General features: G+C 50.6%; 1 protein-coding gene across 2 annotated transcripts; it reads right to left on the reverse strand.

Annotated features, from left to right (window-relative positions):
- Positions 1-1,457: 1,457 nt before the first annotated feature.
- On the reverse strand, positions 1,458-10,564 carry Amer3 (APC membrane recruitment protein 3). Of its 2 annotated transcripts, none has more exons than XM_015478959.2 (2): positions 10,026-10,564; positions 1,458-4,798 (listed from the first exon to the last, which is right to left on the reverse strand). In XM_015478959.2, exon 2 carries the CDS (start codon positions 4,776-4,778, stop codon positions 2,346-2,348), a length of 2,433 nt encoding a protein of 810 aa, XP_015334445.1. In that variant the 5' UTR covers positions 4,779-4,798; positions 10,026-10,564; the 3' UTR covers positions 1,458-2,345. The 2 variants fall into 2 exon arrangements, with proteins under 2 accessions (XP_015334445.1, XP_048668136.1); XM_048812179.1 differs by lacking the exon at positions 10,026-10,564 and adding an exon at positions 5,479-6,429.
- Between the last annotated feature and the right edge of the window lie 204 nt (positions 10,565-10,768).

The following is a 10,768-nucleotide window of genomic DNA, read 5'->3' on the forward strand; positions in this document are numbered from 1 at the left end:
CCTGCCTGAGATGGCTGAATAAGAATCTCTGAAGAGCTGGGGTTGTTTAAACCCCTTCCCAGGTACAGAGCTACTGGGCCTTTTGGTTCCTCCCAGGTAGGCATGACCCTGGTTCTGTGTTTCCTTAGCTCTGCTGCTGGGTCACTGCAGACCAAACCTTGCCATGGCTTTGGGTCCTTGGGTGCCCATTGGTTCCCCATCCCTGCTAATTCTAGGCCCCCTTTCTGGGCTGGATGGCCTTGGTTCCTGTCCTTTCAAATACTCTTAGGTTCTTCCCAGTCACCACAAGTGACTATGACTCAAAGTCCTGATGAGGAATCACTATCCCCTGCCATGAGAAAGGCATTTGGCTCTCAAGAAAAGTCATGTTTAAACTTACTCTGTTTCTCTCCCTACACGGATCATGGTCAACAAGAAATGAGAAAAGCATATTCAACATTTTGACGCTTCATTCGTTCAACACATATTTACTGAGCACTCACTCTGTCAGATACAATACAAAGCCAGATACAATACAAAGGCTATGATTGAGGGAGGGTGGACTCTCCCTCGGGTCTCAGCCTGCTTCCAGAAAGATGGGGGAAGGCTCTGAGGTGGGCTTTTGCTTTGAGAATTCAGCAAGAGATTCCAGAGCCTGCCAAAGAGCAGGGCTTTTGGAACCAGGAGTGGCATGGTAACCTGACCAACCCCACACGCTATCTGTTATGTGTCCATGGGCAAGTCACAGGGACTCTGCATCTGTGTCGAGATCTGAAAAGGATAAGAATTGCATTTTTAGGATGACGCAGGGTTCAGGCAGACTGATCCCCACATAAACCTGCTCGCAGCCAGGCTCATTAACGTTGTGATCATGTGTGGGGGGCCTGGAAGGACGATTCAGATGTGGCTGTGCAGGAGAGGTGGCCTTAAACCTCCCCCTTGTCCCAGATCTGGATGGGCCCAATCAAGAGCAGTTCTGTACCTTTGTAAACCTGCAGTATCCAGCCTACATCCTGCACACAGCATGTCTCAGAGAGCTGCTGAATGAAGGCCACAGAATTTCTAGACTGAAATCAAATGTCAGACATTCAGGAGAGACACCATCTCTGTTCTACCTTATGGGACTGCAGTCTTTGTATGAAATTCCTCCTCTGTCTTCTTCCCACGGTTGGGACTGGTTCATCTCTCTTCCCTACCCATGGAAGCTCTTCATGAAAGGTGATTTCTCTTACAGTTTGTCTACAATCTGATCCACCCACTTTCCCCTGGAAACAAATTTCACAGCTGCCTGTGGTGCCCCATCCTTTGCCTCTGACTGCAGTGTTTTGGCTGAGATGGAAGTTAATCCTGTAGAAAGCAAGTGGGTCGTCTGTCCTTGCACCTGCTTCCCTGACACTGGGCCAGAACGGACAACTGCCCTTCCTGGGGACACCAGCTGTCTTCTCCCTTCATGGTTCTGAATGTTTTTGTGCTGTGGCCTTTGGAGTGGGGGCACAACCCATTCCAAGGCAAGTTTTCCTGAAAGAGGGAATGGGGATGCTGAGAGTGTGGAGGGGGCAGAGAGAAAGGCCTTTGCCACTCAAATGTAGAATTGCAGATTTGGGAAGAAAAAAAATGGGCTTCTTCTCAAAGAGCATTTGGCTTTTTTGGCTCTCCATGACTTGGAGAGTGCAAGTTGAAGGAAATCATTACTCACACAGGTTAATTTGTCACAGAAAATCCAGTAACACCCATCAGCAAGGGTTGGCAAGTTTTGGCTAGCCCTGGCAGTGTTGCATAATAATGCAGGACCTTGGCTGATTCAGGGCTCTTGCTGGGATGGGACTGGTTTGGCTTCATAGTCCCTAGCACAAGCCTTTTAATGTTCACTCACCCCCATCTGTTTCCTGCTCCAGGCCTTGAACCTCACCCTTCTCTCATACCCATGCAGAAACATAGGCTCTCTTAGCCTCCTCTCATTTTACAGTGTGGACCATTTTTTTTTTCCCCATTGGTCCCAAGTCTGAACTCCTCTCTGACATACTGCATGAGAAGCAGCTAGGTGTTCACAGTTTTGAGTTGTCCTTGACTTTGGATTCAGGCACGAATGCCTCCACATGAAAATCCACCCCTCCCCCCATTTGACTGAGTCCTGCCCCTTCTCCCCAACACAGTCCTCCAATTTCAGACAAAAGGTGGAAATTTGGTTCCTTGGTTCTCCTGAATATGACTGTAAAGATGCAGCTCCTGAGGAGGGTGAGCTTGTTTTACAGATGGGGCTCCATCATGGTTTGCCTGGAAGCCCCAACTTCCAACTAGCCTCAAGGGAGGCCTTCTTGGGTCAGGAGTCGGTGGTGGCATGTGAGGACACTTGCAGAGGAGCCCACCTACCGCTGACTGTTCAAAGTGAGGCCCAGGATTTCTGGGGGATATCCCCGGGGATTCCGCCCAGCAGTAGGGCCTGAGGGAGATTCAGAGTCCAGCTGACCCCTGTGTCCTCCTGCCTGTGCCACAGCCCTGGGACTGAGCTGCAGTGACTGGCCCTCCACCGAGGCACAGGTCTGGGCACCCAGTCTGGTGGGTTCCAATTTGAGCTGGCTCAGGTTCAGGATGAGGCCTGGACACCTCTGGTCCTGTGGGCTGTTCTGGATGGGAAGGCCACAGACAGCTACCCCATTGGGAGAACTGCTGGTCTGTTTCTGCTGCAGAAGGTCAGGGCCCCAGGCTGGAGACTGCCTGAAGGGTCCACTGCCTATGTCCTGCCTTGGAGGCTGGCTGTCTGGGTGGATCTGCAAGGCTGCCACGCGGGCCACATAGCCAGCCAAGGTGGGCCCTACATCCAGAGCACTTCCCCCGGGACCTGGCCTCCATGGCCCTTGAGAACTCCTCAGGTTCTCAGGTGGCCTGGGTTCCTTCTGTGAGCCAGGCCAGGCAGTGGAGTTGGGAGCCTTGCCTTTACTGGAAATGTCTCTTGTAGAGGCTGAAGACCCCACAGAGGAGATCAAGCCATTAGGGTAGCCTTGTGTCTCTTCCTCTAGAGAGGAGTTCTTGGAGGGGGTGCCAGTCCCCCTTACAGTCTCCCCTGGGACACTACTCTCTTTGACAAGCAGGCCTTTAGTGCCTGGGTGAGCCCACAGCTGCTGTCTGCTAGGTGCTGAGCACACTGTGGCCCTGCCTGCATCTGAGGCCTGTTCCCCGCTGTCCTCTAGCTTCTCTGCCGGTCCTCTAGGGGCCCTCTGTGGACCAGATGAGGTTGCAGGCTCCCCAGGGGCAGGGGCTGGGGCAGGTGGAGCTCGTCGAAGCCAGTTGACAATGCCCATGGTGATAGCGAGCTCTGTGTCACAGAGCTTTAGCAGGCACTCCTTGCCCTTCCAAGAGCTTTGCAGGAAGCCCTGGCTAAGCAAGTCAGGGCCTGGTGCTGGGGCCAGGTTCTCCTCAGCCCCCACATGGAAGCTACACATGGACAGTGGTGTCCCCAAGGCTGGTCCTGACAGACTCTCAGACACACACAAGTCATCGTCCAGGCTTGGGCCGACAGGGGCCTCACTGGGGTCATAGAAGAGCTCATAAAGGGCATCCCCACTGTAACTGTCCCTAGGGAAGGCAGCTGCAGGTGTTCCTGGGCTTGGGGCCTCTTTCTTATCCTCCTCAAGGCCAGGGGAGAAGGAGTCATAATAACCTTCATCACTCGTAGACACAGATTCTGGCTGCTCACTTTTGGGGGTGCCTGTGTCTACAGAGCTGGCTTTGGAGCCACTTGGGGGGCCCCTGCAGGGAAACAGGGGCAACTCTGCCAACCCAGTTACATCCAGCCTGGGTTGGTCTGTGTTTGTCCCCTGAGGACCCACCAGCCACGGGCCTAGCAGGGCACGCTGCTGCTGCCTCACAGAGCGATTCACACTGTCCCAGAACCTGGTGAAATCCAACACCTCATTCTGGGCAGGTGATGCCAGCTGTTCCACACTGTCTTGGGAAGGGCCTCTGGGATCCTTGCTTTCCAAGGCTTGGGACACCCGACCTGGGCTCTCGGGGCCTTCACTCAGCTCCAGGGGTGGCAACGAGCTCTCATCTGCAAAGATCTCCCCGCAGCCTGTGAGTGAGTCAAAGCTCTTCAGGGAGGCTACATCCTCGCACAGGGCACTGCAGAGGTCGAAGGGTGAGTCAGGCAGGAACTCACTGTCAGACAGGTCCTGGCACAGGTCGTCCAGCCCCAGCCCCTCGCCCTGGGAAAAGAAGGTTTTGCCTCTCTGCCTTGCAGCATCCGATGGGTCCCCCGGGGAGGACAGGCTCTTCCCTTTGGCTGCCAGTGAGGCCAAGTTCTCTGTCTTGTTTCTGCGGATGTGGAATAGGTTCCGGAAGCACTTCTTGGGCCGTTTCAGAGAAATCCTCTTCCTTGGGATACTCTTGGCCACAGCTGGCACAAAGGGCATCTGGGGCACAAAGTGGCGGTAGTCAATCATGCGCTGGCTGCCAGAGGGCCCTGGGAAGCTTGCGCTACCCACCAGCTGTCCTGGGGTGGTTGCTGCCTTGCTGGCCCCTGGAACACTCTCATGAGTCTTGCTCTTCCGAACCAATTTGAAGGTGGCTTGACCTCCTTCAGGGTCAGTCTGTGCCCCTTTGTTGAGGCACCGATCATACCCTTGGATGCTGGAGCTGGCTTCAGAACCCTTCTCACAATGTGGTCTCTGCTGCCCTCCCAACGAGACTGACCAGGGACCTGCATCCTCCCTGGCTACAGCAGTGGCTGCAGGGTCTGGGGGTTTCTCATGGGAAATCTGCAAGCTGGATTTGATGAAGGTCTTTCCCCTCTTCAGCTCCATGCTTCCAGTGACCCCGGCAACTGTGGAGGAAAGCAGGTGGTACTCAGTATCAGAGACTGGAAGGTATCAAAGACCTCTTCCCACCCCTGTCACATGACTTGCTCAACAGCAGAGGCCTGGGTCCCAGTGGGTCCTCCATGGTGGTGGGGGAGAGGGGAATGGAACAGCCTCATCCTCATGCACCACTTTTGTTTTTATAGACAACTGATGCCCTGAGCAGTTAAGTCACATGCCTAAAGGCACACTGTAGGAGTAAAAATGACAGCTGCTGACCTGTGACCTGGTGCATGCTGCATTCGTGAGCCCTCAACTCCCTTAAACACCTTTTCAGCTCATCTGGTCAATTTAACCTCCCATTTCTAGGCTTGAATTATCAATAATAGTTCACCCTCACCAGATCCCTGCCTTTCAGAGTGGATGGAGCAGAGGATCCAATCAAGTAAGCTGCCTCCTTCATCTACTAAGAGAGATGCAACCGGCCTGCCTCCCAGGGCTGAGACAGCTGCCCCTCCAGGACCAGAAACCTTTCAGTGGAGGCAAGACTCAATCTACACAGAGGTCATGGGGCAAGACACAGCCTGCAGAGCTCTAAGACAGAGGGGAGAGAGAACCTCACAGTAGGAGGCAGTGTGGAACCTGGTAAAGGTCAACTGGGAAACACAGAGTATGATAGGCAGTATCACCTTTTATGCACACTTACTGACAGATATTGGTGTCTGTAGTGTCATCCAGAGAAGGTTTCTCATGTCCAGGCTGAGTTCCATGGGAAAGGCACTGGGGTCTGCCCTGGGGGTGGAAGTGGGGTAAGGTAGCAAGAGTGCTCAAGACTTGCTTGTCCTGGCACAGCTGGGGTATCTGGCCTTATCCTGAGGTCAATGAAGTGCCACAATGATCTTCTAATGAGTGGGTGGATCTGGACGGAGGATACAATAAATGAGGAGAGATGACTGTCAAGAAAAAGTTCAAATGAGCTGAGGATGGGGACTATAGTAGATATCATTGTGAGGGTGAAGTTATTAGGTCTTCCAAAGAAAGAAACACCAGGATTCAGCAACCACATGGAGAAAGAGAATCTGGCAGGAAGTCATGAATACTGAGGGCCCAAATTCATGCCAAGAGAATGGGATGGAACAAGGTGGGGAAAGTCAAGGAAGGAGGTAGGGCAGGAACAGAGTGAGGGTGGGAAAGAGACCTGTGCCAGGAGCTGGCTTGTGGGAGAGAAGCAAAGATCTAGTTTTCACATGCTGCTCTTGGGGTAAGTTTGAAGACTCCCCAAGCTCCAGCAAGTGGGGTGCAAAACCAAAGAGCACAATCTGAGAACCTCCTGAGTTCTTGTCTCCCACACCATCATGGCTTCTGCTTTCACCTGAAACATTGAAACACACTCTCCCTACCACTGCCCCCTTACCCACTTTCCTTGGTGGTGAGTGACCTGAGGGTTGTCCACTGTCAGTCTGGCCAAAGAGATGCTGGAAGAGAAAGCTTGTGACTGGCTTCTTTGACTTTCCATGAGGACAGCTCCAGGGGTGGCTCTGCATTCACTTGCCCCAGTTTGTGAGGGGAACTGCAGCAGGCAGAATGCACATGGCCAATGGAGCCTATATACCTGTAGACCCACTCCCAAAGAAGTTGTAGAGTGCCTATTGGACAGCACTCCTTGACCTTTGAAGCCCTAAAATGCTTCTGCATGAGTGATGGGTGACCAGAGGGGTTGTCTTCTAACCCACTGGGCAAAGCTGTATGCTGCCAAGGCTCACAGAGACAAGATGATAGGCCTCCACCTGCTTCCACTTGTGGGTAGTGCTTCCTCCCCTCTGAGGGGCACCTAGGACTTTTGGCTGGAGGATGAGAGAAAGAGTAGGCATCATGCCCAGGAGCACTGCAAAACTCAGGCTTGTCATCAGCTGCATCTTGGCCTTTGGTGGCGGCAACCTGGACACTAGGACCATGCCTCAAGCTGTCATTTTGGCTTTTCTGCCTGCTGCCAGATGGTGCATGCCCAATGCTTTCTTACCCTGCAGCTGCAAACCCTTCACACATTCTTTTGCAGCCTAAATAAGGCCTCCCCCAGCTCTGACAGGCTTTGCTGCACACCACACAGTGCTTACTCTGGTGTCAGATGACCCACACTTGAGTCTTGGTCACATTCACTTCATCAGGCACAGAGCTTGGTCCTTTACCTTAGAAAGGACATACTGTTAAAAATTAAAACCCCCATTTTATAAAGAATAAATTCAGATTCAGAAAAATCAATAGATTGGCTAAGTTCACATATGTGGTAAGTGACAGAACTGGGATTGAACCTGATGTCCTATGAACCAACAGTTCAGATTCTCTTTTGTGAGAAATCTAAAGTAGAAAAATAAATGTGTTCTCATGAGGAGTTTTGGAAAACACAACGAAAGTGAAGATTCCAGGTAACAATGGTAGCTCACAGAAATTTAGAAAAATTATGATTTAAGGTAATATAACTTTGATGGCAAGAAATTTTGGAGATACTCATTCCAAGATCTTTGTTTTACTTATCATTTTTCTATGTTTTAGAAAAATCCTTTGTTTACCACACCCTTGGAAATAACTTCATCCAGGCTACAATGAAAATTATTTCACTGTGTGCAGAATTCTGCAACTGCAAGAATTAAAATGGTTTGATGGAGATCTCTATAAATAAACTACCGGTTTCTCAGTTCTCAGAACAATTAACTGATTTTAAATGATGAACTGTTGGAAATTTCACTCTATTCTGCACTTGGAAAATGATCCTTAAAATAGCTGTCATTGACTATCAATAACTGGGCTCGATGTGACTAATATTGACAATGCTACTTTTGAGTTTTCTTAGCAATCTGCACATAAATAGCACGACAAGTACAGAGGTACAGAACAATGACTTGGAAACAGCAGTACAGAAACATCACATGGACTCTATTATGTATTCACTGTGGTCAGTTTCTGCATTAAAATATTTTATCAAGCCTGTCTCTTTGGAAAGTGTAGCCTGCATATTATGTGGGTGAAAACTCCCTGGCTAGAGGCTGTCTGAGCAGTCAGCTCCCATGACAGTTCTCAGGGGCAGACTGGGATCTATGTAGACATCCAGATGCTGGCACTGTCACTGCCTGAGGGCAAAGGCCAAATGTGTCTAGATTCTCAGTTGCAAAAATGCACACTCTGCTTTGTAACCCTGTGGCTAAAGACCTGTTAGTGGAAGCTTACCAGGAAACATGACAGGTCCTCCCCCACCATGTGCCACATCTCTTTCCCCAAAAGGGAAAGCACGTTGTCCCTCCCTTTCCAGTCTGCACTACTCAGCAACCACTTATTACTCATTCTGGTGCTTCGTCTTGTTCCCCAACAAGACTGACTTTCTTTAAGGCCTAGAACTCCAGCTCTAGTAGACTGTAAGCTATTATTTAAGTGAAATATTTTATATATTTATGATACCTTAACCATATTTTACATCTAAGTTTCCTAAATAAAATTCAGGGTCTGAAATTTGTGGGGTAATTTTTAATTCTATAAAAACAGTTTATGTGTATCATTTTCTAAGATAAGTCTTGGTGACACCAAATCCCTAGGATAAGTCTCTCATCTCTAAGACAAACTTGCAAAAAATCTATGATAACAGAAACCACATAGTGTATTTATTTAACCAATTCTGTTTCAGGGATGTGATATTTACACCAACACCAAGAAGATGGCAGAAGACAACCAGGCAAAAGACGTGGAAAAGCATATTCTAGTCAGAGGAAACATACTATAAAAAGGCCCCAACAAACAAAGAAAGGAGTCTATTTAAGGATCTAAAACTGTTCCTAGTGACCAGAACAGCAACTCAGTGGAATAAGGCCAGGAGACTGGCAAGACAGACCACACCTGGTTTATGGTTTGAGGAAAGATCTTGCTCTTTTTTTTAATATTTATTTTTTAGTTCTAGGTGGACATAATATCTTTATTTATTTATTTATTTATTTTTGTTGTTGTTTATGTGGTGCTGAGAATCGAACCCAGTGCCTCACACATGCTAGGTGAGCACGCTACCACCTGAGCCACATCCCCAGCCCCTGAACGGTCTTGCTCTTAATCCGTTGAGTCATGAGGAACCACCCATCAAGAGCAAGTGACAGGGCCAATTTTCAGTTTTTACAGATGACTTCAGTTGCAGGTAAAAAATGGAAAGTCGAGCAAGAAAGAAGCCAAGGAGATGTGTTAGGAGCCAGACCAGAGCTCAGCAGAGAAAAGATGATGGCAGAGATTCCCATTTCTGTACCAGACATACAGCACACACAAAGATGTGGATTTACTGCAAAATGAGCACCCGAAGTGATTCTGCTGTCCAATTTTCTGCATGATGTCTAACTTCAGTTCAGCTTACTAGGCTATTCTTTTGCCTTTGAGAGGGTAATGCTGTGCATTTCTTTCTTTTCTTTCTTTTTTCTTTTTTAAATATGACAGTGGTTGGGTACTTGGTTTCATGGAACAAAATAAAAATCTCGGAGGAACATACATGCAGCAGAAGCATTTTAACATGAAAAATGTTTGGCTAGTAGTTTTGGTATTTGCTATGCCTTATCCTGTACCGCCCCCAGTATCCAGGAAAGTCACAGCAGTGAAATACAAAGACAGGTGTATGGTAATAAGAAAGAGCAGACCTAGGAAGGGAGCGCTGCCCAGGGACTCCTTGAAAATTGGGGTATGGGTGGAGGCTATGGGGCAGTAGTTTATTTCTGTAATAGGCTGCCTTGTCATTGGATGGATGGAGTGAAGGCCATTGTGAGAAGGGAAAGCTCTTGTTTTCTGGGGTGGGGGTAGGGTGGGGAGTAAAGCAGAAATAGAATCCGCGGTAAAAACATCACCAAGGCACCCCACCCCCACGTTGGGGAGACAAAGGGCCTTTTGAGGGGGCGAAGGTCCCAGCCCACCTCTGAGGGAGCCCCTGGGCGTTCCTCATCTGCTCGGATCCAGAGAAGATGGGCCTCTACAACCTTATCCGTTCTTCCCTTGCACATGCACCCGGAGAAAGAGAATTTCTTTCATTCCCGAACCTAAAAGGGTCACCACCCTCAGACCCCAGGCCCTGCACCATCCGCGTTAAGCACCGCAGGATGGAGGGGAGTGCCCACCCTGGTCCCTCCGCACATCGCTGTAGAGAATGTACAAAATTTACCAAATTATCCTCCACCCCCAAATCCACATATGTAGGAGAGGGACCGACCGATGCAGACTCTCAGGATCCCGGCGACTTACCGCTGGGGCCCCGGAGTGTCGCAGGGCGCGGCGGTCCCAGCACCCGCGCGGTGTGCTAGCCGAGTCGCGCGCTCAGTACCACGGTCAGCTCCCGGCGCAGCGCGCAGCCGCGGGGCGGCANGGGATCTGCCGAGGCGCTGGGGACCGGCACGCAAGGGTTAAACAGCCCCAGGGCGACAGGAGGGGGCGGGGCCGGACTGGGAGCCCGTAGCACGCAGAAGACCCGCTCAGTGGTGGGCGAGGTGACGCTGGTAGGGCCAGGGTGGGGGCTGGTCCCGGAGGGCCACCGCCTCAGTGCGCCGCTGCACCGACCTCGCCCTGTCTCGCTTTGTGTTTCTTCCCCTGTCTCTGAAGGTGTCTCAGTCTCTGTGTCTCTGCCTCTGGGTTGTGGCTTTGCATCCCTCTATCCTCCGCACGGCGCCCCGCCTACTCCCAACTCCTTGGAGACCACAGGTGTGGGCACCTCTCACCCTGCTGCCCCGAGCTCCTGCGGACCCCTAACCCTCTTGGAAGGGCCCCGCCATACCGAGTCCTCCTTAGGATTCGGAGCGGGATCGTGAGAAGTGGTAGGCCAGTCTGGAGAGGCAAGGTGGAGTCTTCTAGAATCTTCTTTACGTGCCTGTAGTGGACCTGGTTATTATTAATGAGAATGAAAGGCGCTTCCCCTATAGGTACTTACTATATCGGGGCTGCTGGTGCTGTGCCCTGTCGCAATCTTGGGGGAGGGGGAAAATGCTGTGGCG

Source organism: Marmota marmota, unplaced genomic scaffold (assembly GCF_001458135.2).
Source record: "Marmota marmota marmota unplaced genomic scaffold, marMar, whole genome shotgun sequence".
In the NCBI taxonomy this organism is placed as follows: domain Eukaryota; kingdom Metazoa; phylum Chordata; class Mammalia; order Rodentia; family Sciuridae; genus Marmota; species Marmota marmota.